General features: G+C 51.8%; 1 protein-coding gene across 1 annotated transcript in view; it reads left to right on the top strand.

Moving 5' to 3' along the window:
• The window catches only part of NECTIN1 (nectin cell adhesion molecule 1), a 70,917-nt gene extending 48,789 nt beyond the window's left edge, over positions 1-22,128 (top strand). Inside the window, exons 2-6 of the mRNA XM_033120511.1 lie at positions 5,148-5,498; positions 6,062-6,364; positions 6,777-6,894; positions 8,437-8,588; positions 17,886-22,128. Of these exons, the coding sequence (XP_032976402.1) occupies positions 5,148-5,498; positions 6,062-6,364; positions 6,777-6,894; positions 8,437-8,588; positions 17,886-18,433 (1,472 nt within the window). The 3' untranslated portion in view covers positions 18,434-22,128. The remainder of the gene's footprint in view (positions 1-5,147; positions 5,499-6,061; positions 6,365-6,776; positions 6,895-8,436; positions 8,589-17,885) is intronic.
• Positions 22,129-23,366: the final 1,238 nt, after the last annotated feature.

Below are 23,366 nucleotides of genomic sequence, written 5' to 3'. Positions count from 1 at the left end.
TGATGGTGACAACGATGATAGTGGTGATGATAATTGTGATGGTGATGACGGTGGTGATGACAATGGTGGTGGTAGTGATGATGATGATGGTGACAACGATGATAGTGGTGATGATAATTGTGATGGTGATGACGGTGCTGATGACAATGGTGATGGTAGTGATGATGATGATGATGGTGACAACGATGATAGTGGTGATGATAATTGTGATGGTGATGACGGTGGTGATGACAATGGTGGTGATAGTGGTGATGATAATTGTGATGGTGATGACGGTGGTGATGACAATGGTGGTGATAGTGATGATGGTGATGATGATGGTGACAACGATGATAGTGGTGATGATAATTGTGATGGTGATGACGGTGGTGATGACGGTGGTGATGGTATTGATGATGATGATGATGGTGACAACGATGATGGTGATGATAATTGTGATGGTGATGACGGTGGTGATGACAATGGTGGTGGTAGTGATGATGATGATGATGATGATGGTGACAACGATGATAGTGGTGATGATAATTGTGATGGTGATGACGGTGGTGATGACAATGGTGGTGGTAGAGATGATGATGATGATGACAGCCACTAACATTTATTGAGCATATAATTTGTGCTAAATGCTGCTTCTCTAAGTTTCACATGTACTCACTCATTTAATCCTTATAACTATTTTATGGGGTATGTATTAATGTAATTCCCATTTTACAGACGTCCAACCTTAGTGCAAACTGAGGCACAGAGAGGTTAAGTCATTTACCCAAGGTTTAACAGCTCGAAAGTGGCAGAGGGAGAATGCAAACCCACACTGTTTGGGTCTTCACAACCTCACCATACTGCCTGAAGGGGATGGTGACGGAACAGCCCTTCAGAGGGTAGGAGTGCTTGGGCAGGGGAGACACAAGCATCATTTTTCAGGTTGTCAGGGCCAGAGTGACTGATGGAGAGGCTTGGACGACCATGGAGAGAAGCTGTATAATCTCTAAGGAGCCTCCCTCAGTCTCAGGCTTCCAGATGAGGCTGACGGCCCACCTTTCCCTGTACAGACGAGGGCCCTGTCCCTGGGTTCCTGCTCCCATCAGCCTTTTCTCTCCCTTTTCAGTGGCGAGCCCTGTTCCGCCATTGACTAGCATTCTGACCGTGCCTGTCAGGGTCACCAGGGGTCTGCCCCCACTCTCTGAAAGCCTCCCAATCTGCCCCCTGTAAAGAACTTGAGACGTTCTCCCTGACCCTGCATCCTCAGACCAAGACAGGCAGCCTTAAGCCAGAAGCTTGGGTTCTGAGTTTCTAAGCCTGGAGTGGGATAGGGGAAGAAAGGGAGGGTCTTCAGACCTTACCAGTCTTCCCAGCTGCTCTCAGTTCCAGAATTCTGGATCCCCAACCTTAGTGACGCCAAACCCCATACTCCAAGAGCTTCCTTATGCCTACCCTCAGGGCCACCTCCCCATGCCTGCCAACAGAGGACGGTGCGCACAGATGCTAACATCAAAATGAGTCTGGCTGCTCCTTTGAGTCCTCCCGCCCCACCTTGCCCACCCATCACTGGGGCAAAGGGGGCAAGGGCCAGGAGAACCCGCTTTGTATGTGGTGAGCAGGCTCACCAGGCAATTTCCACACTGACCCATGCCATGATGTTGCTTCTGAGAGAGCAACACCAGAGAGAAGGGAGCGGCTTCACCCTAAAATAGACGTGGGGGTGGGGAGGGCCACCTGTGCCTGGTGAACATGAATGGGTAAGAGCGATCTCTGGGGTACCTGAGCCCCTTTCAGTGCCCTCGCCACCCCACACCTGCTATCAGCGATCTCCTCTCCTGGTACTCACAGCTCTGAAGGGTGAGATTACTGCTGAAGATGCCACAAATGAATGTTAGTCTGTGCGCCAGGCACTGAACCCTGCCTGTCCCCGTACCTGTGGGGAGATGAGAGGAAATGGGTGGGCCTTGTTCCACAGCAGGCCCCACCGTGCCTTGACACCAATCCCAGGATGGCTTCTAGTGCCCACACCCTCTCCCACCTCCAAACGTGTGCCCATGTCCCAAGCCTTCCCAACTGGCTTTTCCTGTTCTTAGTTTTGTGTAGTGAAAGTTCTCCAAGTATACCCACAGTATCTCAGCTGCTCGGCAGGCTTGGTGAGTACAGGTTGAGGTCAGGGAGCACCCACTTATTCTGCTGGACGAGTCTAGGGCTTAACTGCTTGTCACCTGTCCAGTCAGCTCGAGTCCTGGGCTGTCTGACCCACTGACCTCACCATAGGACTATATCTGGGGTGGGGCCACAGCTGGGCTGGGCTCCAGTTCAGAGAATCGGACAGTTAGAGCCACTGAGATTAGGGAGTCCAGCCTGTGCCCTCATGGAGGAGGAAAATGGGGCTCAGAGGGGGAGTTCCTCGCTAAGATTCCCAGGCAAGCTCATGACAGAGTGGCTGGAACACAGCCCTCCTCGCTTCCTGATGGGTGCTCCTCCCTCAGACTCCCACCAGCCCACAGTGCATCTACTCAGGGACATGTCAGAACCCCCAGACCAGCAAAGGGGACCGCTGGAGGGGTGGGGTGTGCATACCCCAGGTGGGCCTTAAGGACTGTGTGGAGGTGAGTAGGTGTAGAGAAGGGGGCATCAGGGAAGGGCCTGGCTTGGAGAGTCCAAAGAGATATTTATTGAGCAAGCATTTCTTGAGTACCTACTGTGTGTCAAGTTCAAGGGATACCATAGTGATCTAGAGAGACCTAGTCCGTGCCCTCGAGGGGAGGAGTGGAGGGCAGCCTGCTTCGCTGAGGATGGGCTTTGGAGCTCTCAGAGGAGTGTCCTGCTCCCGTGTCTCCACCACCCAGAGGCAAGTGTGAGCCCCACGTTCCGACTCTTGAATCTCAGACTCCCTTGGGAAGCCATTTGAGCCATCTGTTTGCCTCTGGGTCAGTACAGAGCCTGGCATTGCTATTACTGATGGCGCTCCATAAATTGACTGAGTGAAGTAAGGATGCAGGGACATGATATGTACAAATAAATGCATGGCCAATGACAGAGCTCAGGAATGAGCTCAGGCTAGAGAGAGCTGAAGACACCCACTGGAGGAGATGGCTGCCCCAAGTTAAGGAGGCTGAGCCAAGTCCAGGATTAAGGAAGCTCAGACAAAACAAACATTCTAGAGGGGAGAAGACAACTGACAGGGAAACTAGAGGAAATTTATTCATTCAACTTCACTGATCCTCCTTCCTTTTAAATCTCCACTCTCACTGCTTCCATCTTGATTTGTAAATATTATAGTTTTAAAACTAATATTTACTAAACACCTATTGTGTGCCAGATGCTGGGCTGGGCACTGGGGTACAGTTATGTTACAGACACAGACCCTGGTCTGGATAGGTTCAGTCTGGTGGGGAGTCAGAGATGTGAACACCCACACTCCAAGTCAGAAAAGAGCTTGAATCTCAGTGGCTAGGTTAACACAGATGGGAAGATCGGGGAAGCTTCCAGGAGGGGGTGGCCTGAGTAGATTATCCACAGGTGGGGAAGGAGAAGGGCTTTCTAGGGAACTGCATGAGCAAGAGTCTGAAAGTGTTGCATAGAGAGGCTCTGTGCTCCTTGGGGGCTGGGACAGAATCACTCCTTGATAAAAATCCAAGAGCTGATAAATGGATTCAGCAAATGGTGGTTGAATAAATGGGAGGAGGGAGGGCGGGAGGGAAATACAGAAACATGGCATGTTCTGAGGAGGGGCCCAGTCGACTTGGTTGGACGGCGTGGTATATGGAGAGATGTAGACAAAAAGGCAGGGCCCAGATGCTGAGGACATCAAATGCCAAGTAAAGGCATTTAGACCTGATTATGAAGGCCACTGGGAGCCAAAGGAAGCTGAGCTTTGTGTAGCGCCTACTTCTTTCTGCCCCGCTGGCTAAGAGGGGCCAAGCCAGTGCACCTCAGGGCACGGGACTCAGCCATGAGGGAGAAGACAGTGGGGGTGGCCACAGTGACAGCCACTATGGGCCCTTGTGCTCCCCCGGCACTTCCTGCCTCCTGACACACTTTCACATCCATCATACCATTTGGTTCTCCTAGCAACGCTGTTAGGTAGAGACCACTGGATTATCTGCCCCATTTGTCAGAAGAGGGAACAGAGGCACAGGAAGGTAAAGCAGCTGGGTGGCTCCTTGGCTGGGGCTCTACTCAAAAAGCAGTGCATCTGGGCCAGCCCGGTGGCTCAGGTGGTTAGAGCTCCATGCTCCTAATTCCGAAGGCTGCCGGTTCGATTCCCACATGGGCCAGTGGGCTCTCAACCACAAGGTTGCCAGTTCAATTCCTCCCGCAAGGGATGGTGGGCTCCGCCCCCTGCAACTAAGATTGAACACGGCACCTTGAGCTGAGCTGCCGCTGAGCTCCTGGATGGCTCAGTTGGTTGGAGCGCGTCCTCTCAACCACAAGGTTGCCGGTGGGCTGTGCCCCCTGCAATTAGAAAACAGCAACTGGACCTGGAACTGAGCTGCGCCCTCCACAACTAAGACGGAAAGAACAACTTGAAGCTGAACGGCACCCTCCACAACTAAGATTGACAGGACAACAACTTGACTTGGAAAAAAGTCCTGGAAGTACACAGTTCCCCAATAAAAGTCCTGTTCCCCTTCCCCAATAAAATCTTAAAAAAAAAAAAAAAAAAAAAAAAAACTGTTAGATAGATTTAAAAAAAAAAAAAAAAAAGCAGTGCATCTAACTGTCCTCATCAAGAAGGAGGGTGTGGGTGTATATTAACTGCCATGGGGCAATCTGGGTGATACTGTGTCTCACCAGGTGAAGGGCAGCTCATGGAACAATATGTACAGTAAGGTTCTGATTTTGTTAAAAAAAAAAAAGAAAAATTAATTAATTAAACAGATGGTTATGTAGACACAGAGAAAAAAGTAAAAGGATATTTCCTAGAAAATTATCAGTGATATTTCTGAGTGGTGGGATCGCGGATTGTCATTTTTTTTTCAGTATTTTTCAGTATTGCTCAGTGCCTTTATAACAAGCAATTATTCTTTTTATAATCAGAATAAAAAGAATAATGACTGCTAGAAAAGACAAGACCTGTGAACTCACAGGGAGTTTGACCAGTTCACCAGGAGGGGGTTTGTGTCTGTCGCTGACTCCTCCCTGCTGTCTCCCTTGACCAGGTAACCACACACAGGTGGTCCAGGTGAACGACTCCATGTATGGTTTCATCGGCACAGATGTGGTGCTGCACTGCAGTTTCGCCAATCCACTGCCTGGTGTGAAGATCACCCAGGTCACGTGGCAGAAGGCCACCAATGGCTCCAAGCAAAATGTGGCCATCTACAACCCAGCCATGGGTGTCTCTGTGCTGATTCCCTACCGCGAGCGCGTGGAATTCCTTCGGCCCTCCTTCACTGATGGTACCATCCGCCTCTCCCGTCTGGAGCTGGAAGATGAGGGTGTCTACATCTGTGAGTTTGCCACCTTCCCTGCTGGCAATCGAGAGAGCCAGCTCAATCTCACTGTGATGGGTAAGCTGGCCCCACCTCTGCCTTCCTTCTGAGAGGCTTGTGGGCTGGGGACTTGAGCATCCTGGGTGTGTGCCTCAATGGCCCCAGACATTCTCCTTGGGTTGCCATGCTCCCAAAGCCCCAAGCATGGCACTCCCAATCCCTTCTAGCCAGGCTGTCTCGCAGTTCACTAAGGACTGGGGGCAGGCCTTAGCTGTAGACAGAGCTGAGGATCAGTATTCAGGTTGAAACCCCACTATGGGGTACTTTGTGGGTGGCCAGGAGGCAGGCAGAAGCATCAGACACCATGGTAAGGAAAAGGGCTGCTTGAGCTGTTTGCCTTGATCATGACAAGTCTCTAAGAAGGCCTGCACTTGACAAAAGGGGATACAAATAGTAGAGCAGGAAGGGCAGAGGTTAGACATGAAGACATCCCTGGAGAAATGCTGGAGTCGCTTTGGCTGAGAGGCAAGGATGGGCAGGGTGACCTGAAGCAAGGCCTGGCAGGTGCATACCCTCCTGGGCCTGTGCATCTTTGACCCGGTAGTAGACCTGGTCCTATGGCTCTCTCTGGTTCCCCACAGCCAAACCCACTAACTGGATAGAGGGCACCCAGGCAGTGCTTCGAGCCAAGAAGGGGCACGATGATAAGGTCCTGGTGGCAACCTGCACCTCTGCCAATGGGAAGCCACCCAGTGTGGTGTCCTGGGAAACACGACTGAAGGGTGAGGCGGAGTTCCAGGAGATCCGGAACCCCAATGGCACAGTGACTGTCATCAGCCGCTACCGCCTGGTGCCCAGCCGGGAAGCCCACCAGCAGTCCCTGGCCTGCATAGTCAACTACCACATGGACCGCTTCCGGGAAAGTATCACCGTCAGTGTGCAGTGTGAGTGGGGGAGGCGGTGGGCCTCCTGGGATGGGCACCACTGTCCCTTTCCACTGCTCCCACCCTTGCCAGTATTTCCTCCTCCTTTTCTTCCCATCTCTTGTCATTCTCCCCACTCCCTTTCTTTCCTCTATCCTTCTTCCTCCCCTCTTTTTCTTCCTTTTCCCTTTCTCTTTCTGGGGTTTCTTTGTCCTCCCCTCCTCTCTTCTCTTTACCTCCCATTACTCATCCTTTCTCTCATCCTTCCTTGTTCCCCTTGCTGCTTCTATGCTGAGAGTCCGTGATCTTCACCCTCCCTCTCTCCGCCCTCTTCTGGTTGTTTCCATGTCACTGCTACTTTCCATCTCTTCACTGCCTGAGGTTCCCTTGCCCCAAGTCCTGCTCTCCTGACCGCACCCTTTTCAAACATCAGACGAGCCCGAGGTGACCATCGAGGGGTTTGATGGGAATTGGTACCTGCAGCGGATGGATGTAAAGCTCACGTGCAAAGCTGACGCTAACCCCCCAGCCACTGAGTACCACTGGACCACGTAAGTGTCGTGGGGCTGGCTGCTTGCCTTGCAAGGTACCTTGCTGGTCACAGAGAGGCCCACTCACTCTACCTCCAGGAGGCTTAGGCAGGGAGTAAATTAGGGTGTAGCCTCAGGTTTCTCAGTGAAAAGGGGAGGGGCCACGAGAGACAATCCCCCCCCATACGCGCGCGCGCGCGCACACACACACACACACACACACACACCCATGTTTGACAGCATCAGGATTGGTGGGACAAACTATTCTGCCAGAGGGGTCTTCCCTTGTGATCTGCCTCCCTTCTTCTCCCTAATAATTTTGTCATTTTCCTTTGGTGATTCAGGCTGAGTCACTGCCACCCTAGCCCCCAGTATTTATTTTTATCAAGGTGTCCCCAAGGAAGCTGGTTTTCTAGAGCATTCCAAATCTTTCTTTGTTCCTGTTCCTTCTCTCCAGCAACCCCAGATTCTCAGGAGGAGGCAGCAGTCAGCCCGTGCTCATCTCCTGTGTCATCCCATTCTTGGCTGCAGGCCCTTGACGGGTCCTGATGGCTTGCGCCACAGTTCTTCCCAGAGAAGAACTGGATGGAACATGCAGAGAGAAGGGTGTAGCCAAGGGGAAGGTTGACACGGGTGGCCAGAAAACAGCTCTCCAGATTGGGTCTATACTCTTTTTTCCAGGAAGTGGAAGGCACTGGATACCCTAGCTATTACCCTTTACTTCCTAGAACCAAAAATGCTTCTGAACATATGAATAGGTAGGGCCTACTTGCCAGTTGCAGCTCTGAACCAAGGACCCACTAGGTCCCACAGAAAAATTGCTTTGTGGCATTGGGGATCAGGAGGAAGGATAAAGGTCCCCTTCATCCTGGAAGTCTGGAAACTTCCAGGACACTCCCAACATGTAAAGGCCTGTAACATACCCAACAAGAACATAAGATGGTGAAATGGAACACAATTCCTAAACATAGGGTCACATCTCATTACCTGAGCAGCTTGTTAAAATACAGATTCCCAGACTATGGCCCCAGTGGTCCAGCTTCAGTAGATCTGAGGTTAGAACTCAAACATCTGTATTGTTAACCAGCTACCCAGGAAACCAAGGACCAACGATCAGGAACCATGAGTATTATTAGGTTGGTGCAAAAGTAACTGAGGTTTTTGCAACTATTTTTAACCTTTTAAACCACAATTTGCACCAACCTAATAGAAAGAACGCTATGCCAGCAGTCCAAAGATCTGGCTAGAGCTCCAGTTCTGCCACTTACTAGCTGTGTTTCCTTGGACTTGAACCTCAGGTTCCTCATCTGTTAAGTGGGACCTGTATCTACCTATCCTGTCTGCATTTTGGTGCTATGATGATCAAATGTGAAATGTTGAATAATATAAAACTGCCAAATGCAAGAGATTATTATTGTACTATTTTCACTCCTTCCAAGACAGACCCTACCTATGAACTCAACAGAAGGGCTGGTGGGTTTGGAGCCAGGGGGGTGACACAGGGGCAGCCTCTTGGGGTTGCAGAATCATAATCCTCTCTGCCATGTCTCCCAATCCCTGCAGGCTGAATGGCTCTCTCCCCAAGGGCGTGGAGGCCCAGAACAGAACCCTCTTCTTCAGGGGGCCTATCAACTATAGCCTGGCAGGAACCTACATCTGCAAAGCCACCAACCCCATTGGCACCCGCTCAGGCCAGGTGGAGGTCAATATCACAGGTAGGAAGCTGCACCCTTCCCTACCTCTCCTCAACCACTGCTTGCTCCACTGCCAATGTCCCCCACCTTTTGGTTCTTTCATTGCAGGAAGCTTTTGTCTCCTCTTCCTGCTTCTCCTGTTGTCCTTTGAGCTCTGGCTATTGGTCTAGCTTTGACTTTCTCTTTCCTGTTTAAGGCTGTGTGTGAGATAGTCACAGTGATCCCCAATAGGGGAGGAAGTAAATGTTGTTTACAGCAGTGCTGTTGGTGGTGGAGGTGGGTTTGTAGGCGGAGCTCGTGTCTTCCAAGCTCTGCTCCTGCAGTTCAGGAAACCCGCATGGGCTGGAGGGCAAGGCTTGCCTCAGCAGAGATCCTGGAGGGAAAGCAAGGATATATAGCCCCAGCTAGGGTGGTTTTTGTGCCCTGCCACTGAATTGCTGTTTTCCCTGCATTTTTCTCTCTGTCAGTGCAGATGAGGAGGTTCAGCCACCTGACCTTTTAGGGCAAAGTGGGGGCCTGGACTCAGATGTCATGGAGGAGACTCCACATGGTACATGGACGGACCATGGGCTCCAATGCCAGGCGGGTGGGACTCTGGACAAGCCCTCATCTGTAAAGTGGAGCTAATACAAGATGCCTTGATGGGTTGTTGTCAGAATTATACATAATGTAGGCCAAGTACTTAGCATGGACCCATCTGCCAATAAATGGCCTATGCGCTATGATTATCTTGACCTCTGTCATTATTAATGAAAAGACAAAACAAATCAATAGAGGAGTAAACTGCCATCACAACTTCACAACTGGAAAGGGGAGTGTCTTTAAAATTGTACTAAGCTAGGTTCAGGGTGAGATAGTGACAGTCAGAACAGAAAGTGGTGTCATTCTGCTGCTCAGATGGACATGAAGTAACATCAGAGGATGCATGTCATGCATAGGAAGTAACCTCAGAAAGTTGGGTAAGGGTTACGGGGCTGCAGACGCAGGACTTGGGCAAACGCCGAGGACTCATTGGCTCTAGGCCTGTCTCAGGAAGGAGAGACCCCGTTTGTCGGTACATTCGAGGCACAACTGCAGAAAGAGCAGCAAGAAGCTGTCCGGGGGCCGCGCATACCTGTCCTCCGGGCATTTCTATCGGCCTGTCCCCCGCAGTGGGGTAGTGTCTAGCCACTTGTTACTTGCTCTTTTCTTCAACTCCCTGCCTTTGGCCTTCAGACTGCTTAAGGGAGAAGGATCGTCAGAGGTGGAGCCTGGAGAAAGTTGAGGCAGCCCCTTCCCCAGGCGAGGGTTTAAGGTTCCCAAAGGTTGGCAAGGAATAGAGGGCCCCAGAGACATACACTTCTCCCTCCTGGAGAAAGTTTGAGCAAAGCTCAGGAAGAGCCTCATAGGTGCCTGAGTTCTGCCCTGGGGCGGATGAGGGTTCGAGGAGTAGTCATAAGAGAGCACGAGCACCCCAAAGAGAGGCCTGGCATATGAGGGACCGTACCAACTTGGCTGGAGTGTGTCCACCTACTGGCTCTTCCTGGCTCTGTGGCCTTGAGCCAGTCCTTCAGCTCTGAGCCTCTGCGTCCCAGTCTGGACTATGGACATGATCATATTTGTCTCAGGCTTCTCACAATCACCCCAAATCCGTATCCCACAGACCAGCACACAGCGGGCACTCCCTACATGGGGGTACCTTCCCCCGATGCCACCATTGCATACTGTAGCCCCCTCCACCTCCCAGGTCCTCTGGGGAAACTGGTGATTAGAAAGTCAGGGGAGGAGGCCAAGAAACCAGAAGCAACATCCTCCAGTTGACCCTACGCCCCAGCATGAATGGAACGGCCGAAAGCCCTGCAGGCGTAAGGGGCTAAGCAGCACTGCCACCTCAGAGGCCAGGCTGGGACAGGAAGCTCGGGCCTCCCTTCTCCCAAAGCCAAGGAGGATGCAAGACAACTGTGAATGCAGGGCTGCTCACTGGGAAGTCACGCCAGGTCTAGGGGCGAGCAGGAAGGCAAGGGGCAACTTCCCAGGCCATGGCTACCGAGAAGAGAGGAAAGGAAGAAAGAGAGACCGGCTGTGGAGGTGGCTGTCTGCTTTGAGGGGATTGCTGCAGTGGTGCCCCCCACTCCATGGTGCTGGTGGGCAGGCCTAGGCGGCCTTGTGGGCAGGTAGGCCAGGGCCACCTAAGGCACACGGAATGCCCTCCTATGCTTCCTGGAGGACAAGGATGGTAACCAAAGACAGACGTGGGCCTTGCATAAGGCCCTGTTGTTGGCAGGCAGGAGGCATGGAAGCGTGACACTCACTGAATCGTTGATGGCCCGGGAGCTGTTTAGCTGGCCGTCCCGAGGGAAGGTCCCTCAGCCCCTTCAGGAGGACTCAGCCAAGTGGCCTGAGCTTTCTCAGAGCTGCCTGTTCTTGTGCTCACGGGCAATTTCCAAGCAGCAGTCAACCCCAGCAGCCTTTACTCCATATTGGCTAGTGCCTGTCACATTCTTTAGGGACCCACTCTGAGGGGCACAGCCAGGCCCTGACCTCTAAGCCTCACTGGTCTGGAGGGAATGCATAAGTAAGACAGATAAGTGGAAATTTAATTTTTCATTTGGGCCATCCGTTCAGGTAATAGGATGCATGTGGAGAAGGAAATGAAGAACAGCTGAGGCGGGGGCAGGAGAAGAAGGTGTACAACAGGGACAGTGACAGAGACACACAGGTGTGCAGAGCACGCATGTCCCAGGCCACTGTACCACTTGTACAAACCACTGTGGTACACTTGAGGTCCCGGATCCTGGAGGTGGTGGTATTTCAGTTGTTCCTACAAGGATAAGTAAGTGGGCAATGATGGAGGGTGGGTGTTCCCAGGCAGGGGAAGTATGGGAGGAAAATGGAAGGAGTGTGACCTTCTCACTGTTGGCCACAGGGAGCCCCTGAGGGGCTCTCAGCAGAGAAGCAGGATCCTGTGTTTCCCTGAAAATAAGACCGGACAGTCAGCTCTAATGCGTCTTCTGGAGCAAAAATTAATATAAGACCCGGTATTATATTATGTATTATATTGTATTATATTATATTATATTATTATTATATTATATTATACATCACATCACATCACCTCACATCATCACGTCACATCACATCAGAGACCCGGTCTTATATTATAAAATAAGACCGGGTCTTATATTAAGTTTTGCTCCAAAGGACGCATTACGGCTGATTGTCCGGCTAGGTCTTATTTTCATGGAAACATGGTAGCAAGGCAGGTTGGTTTAGACTGAGCGTTTGAGAAGCTTTGTGTGTGGCATCGGGGGCTAGTTAGGGGCTGTACAGTAAGGGTTTCCCTCATGGGACAAGAGGCCTGGGCTGTGGCCATGGGGATGAGATAGCAGAGGAAACAAATTCACCAGAATGTTCATAGGGTCTGGGGCCCTCCTACTGAGGAGCAATTTCAGTGATCTCCCCTCCCTTTTCCCTGTGGGGGTAATGCTGAAGGTGAGAGGGGTGCCCAGGCTATGGCTTTTACAAGACTAAAGAGGCCAAATTAGGCAGCAGTATCCCTGGGACTGGGGATGTCAGGAGGAGAGTGTCTAGGCCACCCTCAGAGAAGGGCAGGGAGGCTCTAGGGTGCAGGTGTCTGTCCTAATTCCCATTTCTGGTGAAGTCCCAGGCTCATCCATTGGGGATCGTCATTTGGGGGTAAAGGTAACAGGGTCTCCCCATTAGGCCTGGCGTTCTTCAGACCAAGGGCTGATGGGGCTTCAAGGCACATCTAGAAGGGAGGAGGGCTGTGAGCCTCCGAGTGTGCATGCTGGAGCATGAGTGTGTGTCTCTGAGCATGTAAACGTGCACCAGCAGGCAGGCGAGTGACTCTCTACGTGCTGAGTGTGCAAATGGGAGCCCATGGTTGTGCTGTGGGCAGATGTGCCTTTCTCTAGGCTGGCAAATGGTAGTGTGTGAAGAGTCTGAGAGGGCAGGTGCACCCACAGCCTGGGAGGGTTCGGTTCTCCTACAGCTTGACAAGGGCCTGTCCAATGGTCTGACAGATGCACAGCTGCTGCAGCTGCAGGAGAACGGCTTCCCAGAGTTTGACCTCAGTCCTTCCCACTTTCCCTGTGGCCCACCCCACTGCATGCTGGGAGGTGTAGTTCTCACAGCTTCCTAGCTCAATCTTCTGATGCCGGAGCACTTCCTGCCTGCCTGCACTGGTTTTAGAAGCAAGCCCAAATATTCTTCTTAACCCCAAGCCACCTCCAGATCCCAGATCCAGACTATAAACCCTAACTCTTTACCCTACCTCAAATCCATCCAAAGCCCCCGCAACAGTCCACCTACTTCAGTGAGGAAAGCAGGGCAGGAATGCAGAGCCCATACTGCCCCAGAGGGGAAGCTGCAATCCTTCAGGAACAGGGCTGAGCTGCCCCCATTGTCAGAGGAGGGGAGGGGTGTAGGCTGGACCCCTGCCAGCAAGCACAAGCTACCCTATTCCACTGCTTAGCTCTTCTCTCCCCTCCCAGCTGCAGCTCTTGAGACTCTGCTCCTGGCACAAAGACGAGCTACTGGCTGAATGTGACAGCTGGAAGGACAGAAGTGGGGGCGGGGGGTGCGTTCCACCCCAAGCAGCCCCTCTGCTTACGAATTAATCAGGTCCCTGTATCTGATCCTTTCTTTTGTACCCTCGCTTGGCATCTTCACTCTGAAGTCTGCAATGCTGGAAGGTCATCTTAGTCACTCTTCTGCCTCTACACAAGCCTGACCCTAAAGAAGCCAAACAACCTGGGTTCCTTTGGTCCCAAAATATCTCCAGGGTAGAGCAAACCTCCCTAGAACTAGGAAAAACAGTAAGTTAAACAGGAGGGCCTAGAAAAGAAAGAGGTCCAGTATCATCTGTCCCCAAGCCACCACTCCACTCCACTCCTCCTGTCCCTCCAATGAAATGAGGTCCCCAATGCATGCATTTATTTACGTGTCTCCTGAATATTTGCTCTGCCTAGAGCAAGGCTCACCTCTAAGGCATAGCCTTGCCTTTATAGAATTCATTTAACTAATTCTTGAACTCCAGCCATGTGCCAGGCAATCTAGGTACTTGGGGCTACACCAGTGAGCCAAAGTCCCTGTTCCTGTGGAGCTTACGTTTTAGCACAAGGGGAACAGACAAGCAGTAGATAAAATACATTTGAAAAATTGTGTAGTCATTTTGAAGGAGATATGGAAAAGAGAAGAAGAGGAGGGTAAGGGGGTCCCAAATTCTGTGGATGGGGGTTCATGAGCTGCAATTTTAAATAGGACAATCAGAGAAGACCTTGGTGAGAAGGGGACATTTGTGCAAAGCCCTGAAGGAGGTGAGGGAGTAACCATGGGACACCTGGGGGCAGAGCCTTCCAGAGTTGCAGAGCAGCCACTGCAAAGGCCCTGAGAATTCCTGGGGTGGAGAAGAGCAAGAGCTGAAGTTAGAGGTGGGGGGCAGAGGCACAGATCACATGGAGCGTTTAAGCTTCCCAGATTTAACGGGATTCTTTGTGGCTGTTGTGTTGAAAATAGTCTATAGAGGAAAAGAGTGGAATCAGGGAAGCCAGGTAGGCAGCTATTGCAATAATCCAGGTGAGAGATTTTGGTGGCTTAGGTCAGGGTGGTGGTGATGGAGATGGTGATAAGTGGTCAGGTTCTAGATTTACTTTGAATTTGAGTATACAGACTAGTTTGGGGCACCAGCCACTCTCGTGAAACATGTAATACTGTAAACTCTACCATACTGTGATTAGTGGGGTCCAAGAAATTCAATCTAGTCAAATAAAATGTAGGAGAGCTTCATTTTTCATTGAGTCTCTGCCATCACCGCAAGCGTGAAAGTAAATGTACTAGAACTTACATTGTATGCAATTGTAGCACACTAAATTGAGCCAATCCCAGTTGTTGTGAAGCTGCTATTCCCTCAAACCTCTCATCGTTCCTGCAGAAAAGAAGAACTTGGAGAACTGACTCCGGGTGGTGAACACACAATGTAATTTATGATGATGTAATACAGCATTGTACACCTGAAATCTATGTAATTTTACTAACAATTGTCACCCCAATAAATAAAAAAAGAAAAAGAAAAAGAAAAAGAAAAGAAGAACTTTAGCAATTTGAACACTGGCAGAAAGACTGGGGCCCATCATGGCTAATTTTCATGTATTGCAGGGTGTTTTATCATAGGCTGTACTGCGCCATGTCAGTATATGATTAATGGAATAGAATTAGCTACTGTTTATTCCAAAATGAGAGGTGCAGACCATTGGTATGTAAAAATTCTAAAGAGAAAGATAAGTGTGTGCTGGAGAAGAGAAGGCTACACAAAGAAGGGACTAAAGAACTAAAATAGGCAGATGGGGATGAGGAAAGGCAATCCTGGCAGGACGAACTGCATGAGCAAAGGTTTGCGTAAAGAATCAACTTGGACAGCAAGGACAGTGCATTAGCCAAAGCCAAGATCAAGTTGCATGATGGAAGCTTTGAAGACCAGACTGGCATGTCTAACAGGTAGTGTGGAAGTCACTGCTCGTCTTGAGAAAGGGAGTGGAAATTAAACCTGGATGAAGTAGCTAAAGGAGGGCAGAGACCAAATGAAGGTGAGAGATTCAGGAATCTACTACAACAGTAAAACCTGGCATAAAGTGATAAGATATTGAATAGGAAGAGTCAGCAAGATGATGATAGATTTGATGATAGATTTTGACCCAAGAGCTGAAGAAGGAAGAGTCAAAGATAAATGAGGTTCTAAATTGGAAGAGTAGACAAATGGTAATGGGAGTTGTCGTGTTGAATGGTGAGGGTTTGGAGGGAAGATGGTGAACCAGGTTAGGACAGATGGGTCTGAGATGGTGGAGAGAATTCCAAATGAAGATGTGCTAAAGGAGAGTTTTCAAAGCGTGTACCCAAATGCTAGTCCTAAAAATGGCCCTTGAGTCAAGAAGGGTGGGGGTCATGCTCCAAGAGGTTGGGAAATACTGTATCCTATTCCTCTTAAAGTTCACAGTGTGCATGAAAAGATGAAGGGCTCTGATGCTTTGCCTAAACTGATGTTTCCCAAAGTATTTAACCCCAGTTTTTGCTGACCCTTTGAGCCAGTGGTTTGAGGTTCCGTGAGCTACAGTTTGGGAAATATTATCTGAGAGGCCTTTGGAGATAAAGTCCCAGAGTTGGTGAGAGCTAGACACCTGACATGGTTTGAAGAGCCAGCAGGAGAAAGGTAACTCAAGACTCTGAGACCAGGTCTGTCACTAGGAAAGAAAGCAGAGAGTAAGGGCTGAAGTTCCAAGGAAGAGAGAGAAGGCCCAGCAATGCAGCCAGAGACTAAACTCTCGGGGAGGAAAGCCAAGGGTCAAGGAACCCATGTGATGGAAGGCAAGGGAAGCCTTTTCTAACTCCAGGCCACAGTGCTCCCTTTCCCCTGCACTCCTGAGGCACTTCTCTGCCAATGCCCTTGATGTCTGCATGCTGCTTTGTCTTTGTCTCTAAGAGTGCGATTTGGTTCCTCAGCTAGGCTATGAGTTTGTGTCTTGTGACTAGCAAAGTAGAAGCTCAATACACGTTTGCTGATTGGGTGGGTAGATGGATGGATGGATAGATGCATGGATGCAGCAGGTGAAGAGAGGAGAGAGCATTCCATTATGGGGTGAGAACTGAAAAGGTAGCAAGTACAGAAGAGGTCAGCTGCCTCTTTGGTCCCTTGTGGAGGCAGCTCCCACCTCATGCAGAGCAGGTGTGCAGCTCTTTTAAAGGCAGTAAACAGATGGGACCTGGTGTTCCATCTGAACCTTGAGGTTCCCAGACTATTCTGGAAGTAGGCAGTGAGAACAAATATTCAATATGTATTTATTGGGAAGCCACTCAAGGACCTGCACTGAGGACACAGTGGGGACAAGTGAGGAGCTGAGTCTTCAGTGGTTGAGCTTCTCTCTGCCAACTCCTGGATGTGGAGAGGCCAGTAACATCTGGGTGGGCCCAGCGCAGCCCACTGAACAAACCGCAGTCCCTTCTTTGGCCCCAGTGTTTTTCATTAGCCTTTCCAGCAGTTCAGGCTCTGGGAGAAGGGAATGTCTCATAGGAAGAGCAGGATTCCCATGGAATGAGTGAAGCTGAATCAGAGAGTGAGCTGGCAGAAATCAATCCCCAGAGGCCAGGCATTTGCCCAAATCAACCCTTTCCCTTGACCTGAAGAGAGGAGAGGTGAGAACAAGAGAGGTCAGCCTCCAGACTTGCCCTGGACCTGCCCTCCAACTCCTCCTGACCACAGCCAGCTATGGTCTTCAGTGCCACCCTGTGGTGGTGCTGGGAACCGCTTCCCTCAGCCTCTCCTTGGCCTGCCTTGGCCTCTGGCAGGGCCCTGTAAAGAAAGGGCAGGGGCAGCATTGCCCAGAGCAGAACCAGTCTGGCCTGGCCCCAGTGGCAAAGAAAGTCATTCACCCAGCCTTCGCTCTTTCCTACCTGCTTCCTTTCTCTTGTTTCCCACCTTCTTGTTTCCACTTTGTCCTCAGTGTGAACGTATCTGTATACACACCCATCACATCAGCACAAGCATATGGGCTCACCATGACAACAAGGGGTGTGTGCCCACATATGTGTCCTCGGTGTATAATCGTCATCTTTCCTACATACTCCTATGCTCTCAAGCCCCTTTCTGTACGGCCAGGCTCACGAGCATCATAGTCATGGCCCAGCCTGGCAGCACCCCTGGCCTCCACCTTGCCCTACAGGGCCAGACTGCAACCAAGAACCACAGCTCTGGTTTCTGGCACTCATGGGGCATCTATGGAGCCAGCACTTGGGAACCCGTCCTCTTCCCTGTACTCTAGGAGCAGATGAAATAAGGTAGGCACCCAGTGACCAGCAGGTGTCAGGCAGAGGGGTAGTGGTGATGTTTGTGCAGGCTTTACTTGAAACAGAACAAAAATTCCATCATTGGCTGATGGCCTTGGGCAAGTTATTTAACCTCTCCAAGACTAGTCTCCTTGGTGTTAACTGGAAACTAATAGTATACGTACTTCATAGGGTATTGTGACAGTGAATGCGTCCAGTGCACACTGGGGTCAAGGGTGGGCTGGCACCTGTGCTTCTCTGCCCTTCTAATAGGGGTGAGCTGGGCTGTCATCACTCCAAGGAAAAAGTCAGTGTGGAAGCTCTGAGCTACACCACTGTCTCTGCCTCTCTTCTCTCGCTCGAGCTACAAACACTGCTACACATTAGGCGTCTGGAGAGGTGTGCCAAGAGGCCCTGGAACTGTAGCTTTCACTCCCCTGCCTCCATGACTCCCTGCACTGAGCAGACACTGACACTGTCTCCTCCATCTCTTTTCCTCACCAGAATTCCCCTACACCCCATCTCCTCCTGAACATGGGCGGCGAGCCGGGCCAGTGCCCACGGCCATCATCGGGGGCGTGGCAGGGAGCATCCTGCTGGTGCTGATTGTGGTTGGCGGGATCGTGGTGGCCCTGCGCCGGCGCCGTCACACCTTCAAGGGTGACTACAGCACTAAGAAGCACGTATACGGCAACGGCTACAGCAAGGCGGGCATCCCCCAGCACCACCCGCCCATGGCCCAGAACCTACAGTACCCTGACGACTCAGATGATGAGAAGAAGCCTGGCCCACTGGGAGGGAGCAGCTACGAGGAAGAAGAGGAGGAGGAGGGCGGTGGAGGGGGTGAGCGCAAAGTGGGCGGCCCCCACCCCAAATACGATGAGGACACCAAGAGGCCCTACTTCACGGTGGATGAGGCAGAAGCCTGTCAGGACAGTTACGGGGACCGGACTCTGGGCTACCAGTATGACCCTGAGCAGCTGGACTTGGCCGAGAACATGGTTTCTCAGAACGACGGGTCTTTCATTTCCAAGAAGGAGTGGTACGTGTAGTCCCCTCTCCAGAGCCTCTGTCTGCTCCCCTTCTACCCAGACCCCACCCGCACGCCCCCCACCCTCCCCCTCCCACCCAGTCCTCCAGGAGCTCACAGAGACTCAGCCAGCTGCCCAAAGCCAGCCCTGCACTCCCAGGGAGCCCGGAAGCCCAGGGCAGATACACCCGAGTTTTGTTTTGATGTCCTCCCTGTCCCCAGTCCTCCCCATGGTGCTGTGTTCACTGTGGCTTTGGTGTTGCTGTACCTCTCCTCCCTGACCATAGCCACCTGCCCTCTCTGCAGGGAGCCCTAGTCGCGTCTCATGGGCATCCCTCCAGGGTTTGGGGACCATCCCTCCCCCACCCCCCAACACTGGAATTGATTTGTGTCCTCTCCATTGGGGGTGAGAGGATGAAGGGCCTCCAAGGGGAAAAGCCCCACCCACCCCCAGATGCTGCTCCTGTTTTCCCAGGAAGAGGGGACCCAGCACATCACCACTCACCATGGGCTGACACAGCCGGCAGTTTTGACCCCGATCTAGACAGCAGCTGCACCCAACAGGTAGGGGGTGTGTTGTGTCTTCCCCAGAGCACCCCGAGTTGTCTGACTTGTTAAGTGAATCAAGTTGAGGTCCCACTTGGGGCCATGGACTGTGTTTTCCTGGTGAGTTGGTTTTACATTTTTTTCCCTCATTGGCCTACAGAGAGTGAAGCTGGCCCAGCTCTGGCAGGACCCTCTTCTTTACCCCACTATGCTTCTGCTCCCCACAAAGTGGGGCTCCAGGTGGACTCTGGCCCACACTTCCCACATACCTCTACTGACACATACACATACTGACTCGCGCACACACACCACCCCGTCTGTCCCTGCGTACCCCCTGGGGTCACAGGCCTTACCCAGGCTGGACACTGCCCAAGGCCTGCACCGCTCTATTCCACTTCGTCCCCCTTCCCAGCTGACGATGGGGCAGCCCTCAGAAACTTCCAGGACAGCTGAGACTAGGCCCCCTGATACCTCTACCCTAGGATCTCAGACTGGCCCTAAACTACTTCTTACAGCATGGAAGTTTCTCAGATTTCTCCCTTATCTGTCAAGTGCAAGCAACTCTTGATTCTTTGGAGAAGTCAGGGCTGGGATCCCAGAAGGGACATGCCTCCAGGAGTTAGATCTAAGAAAGTACCAATGTGGAGGGCATGAGGAAGGAAGCCGTGTGGTAGAATCTCTGCAAATACAGTCGCGGACTGAAGGGTGCAGGCAGCACCTCGCCCATGAAGGCCAGAAGTGCAAGGGGTGTGTGGGATCCAGGGGTCCCAAGTCAGAAGCTCCTGCTCGTCACTATCCCTGGTCTCTATTCTAGATGAGGGGGGCCTTGGAGAAGCTTCCCCTTTGAGTTGTAGATGCCCCCTGAATGGGCCTTGGGCTCCTGTCAGTCACCCAACACTCGGCCTTCCCATCTCTACAATGGGGGAAGGCCCCTCCTAGCCCTCTCAGTTACCCCAGCTCAAAGTGCCTCAGTTCCTCCATCTACCCCCCACCCCCCTGCCGGCATTCTAGATGGGAAAGACCCTGGGATGGGAAAGGCAGGTTCATGCCTCCCCATTGGGATTCCAATGAACTCAGCCCAGGGTGTCAAGGGCTCTATATGATGGCAAGTGTTAGGGGGGAGGGGGGTGTGCAGACCACTCTGTGCCCCACGGGCACTCACCTGCCCTGCCATAGGCTTCCCAGGGGAGCTCTTAAGCCCCTGCCCTGTTCCTCCCTTCCCTGGTGCTGTTATTGGACCCCCAGCCAGCTCTCTGCCCTGGCCACCCTGAACCCTCCAGCTGGGCCACCCTCACCTGGCCCACACTACCCTAGTCCCAGCCCATGCCACCCAGTAGCCACGTAGCAGAAATCTGAAGCCATGCCAGCCCTGGGGCAGCTCTCCCCTCTTGGCATGGGGGGTACTGGATGGAATGGAGTTGTGGGAGAAAATTCTGGAGTCTTTGTAGCCATAGGGCAGAGGGGTTTGAAGGAGCTGGGCTGCTTCTCCCAGCAGTATTAGTGTCCCCCCCCAGGGCAGAGGCCCTTTTCCATGGTACATCACTGCCCCATTCCACCTCATGCCACTATGACACCTCTGTCTGGTCCTCTTGCCCCCAGGCAGGAGGAAATTCCAGAGACCTGCCTGATAGAATCGTTCTCTGTCCCCTAAAACCATAAGACTAAAAGGAATCCTACTCCTGTGTCTCCCTTACCCTGCACTGCCAGCCCCTATTCCTCACTTTATGATGGACTTAGGAGGCGCCCAGGCCCAACCAAAGCACTGAGTCCCCCTTAAGACACCTCCTCATACCACCCCCCCCCCCAAGTAAAGCACAAATTGTGGTGCCTGAGCCACGTGGTAGCTCCTGCCTTACCAGGAGCCCAGCAGCAGTATGTCCAGCAGGTTAGCTGCTACCCAACGCTGAGCATGGGCATGAGTCAGGGATTGGCACTTGGGCCTGGGAGATGTGGATTTCTGTACCCCAAGTTTGTGGAGAGGTGGGTACTTGGCCCACAGACACAGCCACCTGGCAAAGGGGAGGTTTGGCCTAGCAGACAGATGAGGATGTTTCCCTTCTCCATGACTCCAGACTGAGCTAAGCTTTTCCCCTTGCTGGAAATGAAATAAACTTGGTATTAATTGTGCCAAGACGTCCCCAATTGTCGTTCTGCCTTTTGTTGCCCTTCCTGGCCTTGCCCACCCCCTACTCCACCTATACCCATTTCCTTACGATTTTGATATTCTAATATGTAGAACCATCTGAGGCCCTTTTACTGGAAGGATCTGAAAAGCAACAGCACAGAGTCAGTGAACACAGCATGCAAGTGCAGCCACGTCAGGCCCAGTACATACAAGTACTCACATGGGGGCCACACACAGCTCCGACACACCCAAGCACAGGCACACACTCGCACACACGCACACACCGCAGAGGAATAGGCTGTCCTCCTGAAGCCTTTGAGGAAAGACGGTTTCCCAGTGCTCAGGCTGTAAGGGAGACACTCAGGAGCCCTGTTCCCAGGTCACGTGCCCCTTCCGCCAGCCCCCTCCCAGGTGCCCAAGTCACTGGTGCAATAACTTTTCTGCCATTCTCCAAGCAGAGGAACCAGGGATTGTTAGGAGGGTGTGGGCAGCTCATCTGGGACGAAGGGAGTATTCCCAGGCCTCCTAGAGGCCAGACAGTCTTCTGAAGTCTGACTGTCACCAGCCACCCTCTCCTAGTGAGCAGCAGGTGGGTCTCTCCCAGGCTCCACACACCCACAGGGGGACGTGCTCTGGGCATGGGTGCCCAGGAAGCAGACCCTGTGCCAGGGCCCAGATAGTGAGGGCTTCTGGGGCCTTGCTGCTGCTGCTGCCACCGCCCAGAGGAGCCCTAGCCCCACTGGTGCTGCTGCTCTTCCGACCCCTGCTGTGAGGGATGGTATTCTTGGCCAGAAAAAAATGGATCTTTTTTTTTTGTATAAATGGAAACAACATCCAGGAGAAGCTGCCACCCCTCCCCTCTGAGTGATGCACAAGCTTTGCTTCAGTTTCTTTGTCACTGTTTTCATCTTTGGTCCCAGGGATGGCCTAGCAGATTCTCCTGGTTCTGACCCAGGGGGTGTTTGCATCACCCTCTTTTACCTGTATTAAAAAACAAACAAACAAAAAAACTGATGGGTTGAAATATGTACTAAAGAAAAAAATGTACTTTTTTATAAATAAAGTGTTTAAAACAATGCTGGTTGCCTTACCTTGTGTCATTCCTCTCATCTCCCTGGAGTAGCTGTGCCCTTCCTTCTCCACAGCCATGGGGTTGGGGACAGGGCAAAGCTGGAGATGTGACCAGCACGGTAGTGAAAGGAAGGGAGCCTCCACCCCTGTGCACAGATTCTACTGTTCTGAAACAGTGACGCAGACCCGTGCAAAAGTCCCAAGGGAGAATGTGACGGTCCAGCCTGAGTTCTCACCCGCAGTTCACAGGTTACCATTGAACCAGTTTCCACACAAGCAGGAAGACTATGGACAGCAGCCTTGGGAGGGCTTGGCCTCCGCAGGCACAGGCAGGGAGCCCTTTCAGGGTACATGTCCTCAGAGGTTGGGGGCTAACAGTGGAGAGGAAGGGCCCTGTGCTGGCTGGAGTCCTCTGATCTCCTTAGTGTAGGCCCCTTCTGTCCCAGATATGCAGAGGTCCCACTCAGGCCCTCTCCAATTTTCCCATCTTACTTCACTCCCCCATTCCCTGCTGTCCTTCTTCCTGCCAAATCCCTTCCTGTGGCTATTTGGAGAAGAACACAAGCACTGTCATACTTGTTGTGTTAGATCCCTGGAGATAGGTAAGAGATGGGGAGCTTTATCCTTTCATCTTCTATTTTGAGGATACTGCCCGGCCCCATCCCCTGCAAGCTCTCTCTGAGACACAACCCATCTCTCCAGGGGGCTGGTTGGAGGAAAGTTCTCCTAGTTCCTTATTTACTGCTCTTCTTCTCACTCCTGTCTCCTCACTGCTGTATCTGCTTCTCATCTTCTGGGCTGCAATGCAGGACAAATCCATTCTGGGGTGGGAGTGGCAGGGGCTTCAATGACTGCCCCCTCCCAGTCACCCCCAGTAGTATCTCCTTTCATTGAAATCCATACCATACATCCCTGAAGAAAGGAAATAGAGATGCTGGAAGCCAAGGTGGCAGCTTAACATAAAGCACTGCACATCTGGGGAAGGCCATGTGCTCTCCACCTATGAATGGGGCACAATGGAGAACCTGGGACAGGTGGAATCGGGCATGGAGAAGCCAGCAGCTGTTGGCAGCTGGCTGGGCCCTTCACTGGATAGCCAACCCAGCACCCTAGACTGCTTAGATGTTGATGCACGTTGGTTAAGCGGTTACTTCCTCAGTTTTCCAGGCTGTCCATTTAAGTTAATTTTTAATTTGTGCAGGCAATAAATACT

Source organism: Rhinolophus ferrumequinum, chromosome 11 (genome assembly GCF_004115265.2).
Source record: "Rhinolophus ferrumequinum isolate MPI-CBG mRhiFer1 chromosome 11, mRhiFer1_v1.p, whole genome shotgun sequence".
In the NCBI taxonomy this organism is placed as follows: domain Eukaryota; kingdom Metazoa; phylum Chordata; class Mammalia; order Chiroptera; family Rhinolophidae; genus Rhinolophus; species Rhinolophus ferrumequinum.
This window is presented reverse-complemented; position numbering and strand designations above follow the sequence as displayed.